The 245-nt window shown below is 60.0% G+C and overlaps 1 protein-coding gene across 1 annotated transcript in view; it reads right to left on the reverse strand.

The window, feature by feature from the left end:
- IL4 (interleukin 4) overlaps window positions 1–125 on the reverse strand; it is a gene marked incomplete at its 5' end in the record, with an annotated part of 8,105 nt that extends 7,980 nt beyond the window's left edge. Inside the window, one exon of the mRNA XM_010173167.1 lies at window positions 31–125. Within this exon, the coding sequence (XP_010171469.1) occupies window positions 31–125 (95 nt within the window). The remainder of the gene's footprint in view (window positions 1–30) is intronic.
- Between the last annotated feature and the right edge of the window lie 120 nt (window positions 126–245).

Genomic DNA, 245 nt, shown 5'->3' on the forward strand with positions numbered 1-245 from the left:
GGCCAGCGCCCGTCCCCCGGCGCAGCCGACCTGGCCAAGCGCCTGTACATCCCCTGGGTGAAGTTCCCCAGCTCCGGCAAGAAGTTGCGCAGGTAGATCTCGTTCTCATTGCTCAGGGAACAGTCCTGGGGAGGGAGAAGTGTCAGTAGATTAGAGCTGACAGCAGGTTTGAGCTGCTCGGACAGCAGGTGACCAGGCTACCGGCCCAAGCAGATGGTTTGTTTCCATCACCTCTGTGTCCCATA

The sequence above is a fragment of the Antrostomus carolinensis genome, unplaced genomic scaffold, assembly GCF_000700745.2.
Source record: "Antrostomus carolinensis isolate BGI_N321 unplaced genomic scaffold, ASM70074v2 scaffold22258, whole genome shotgun sequence".
Classification (NCBI taxonomy): domain Eukaryota; kingdom Metazoa; phylum Chordata; class Aves; order Caprimulgiformes; family Caprimulgidae; genus Antrostomus; species Antrostomus carolinensis.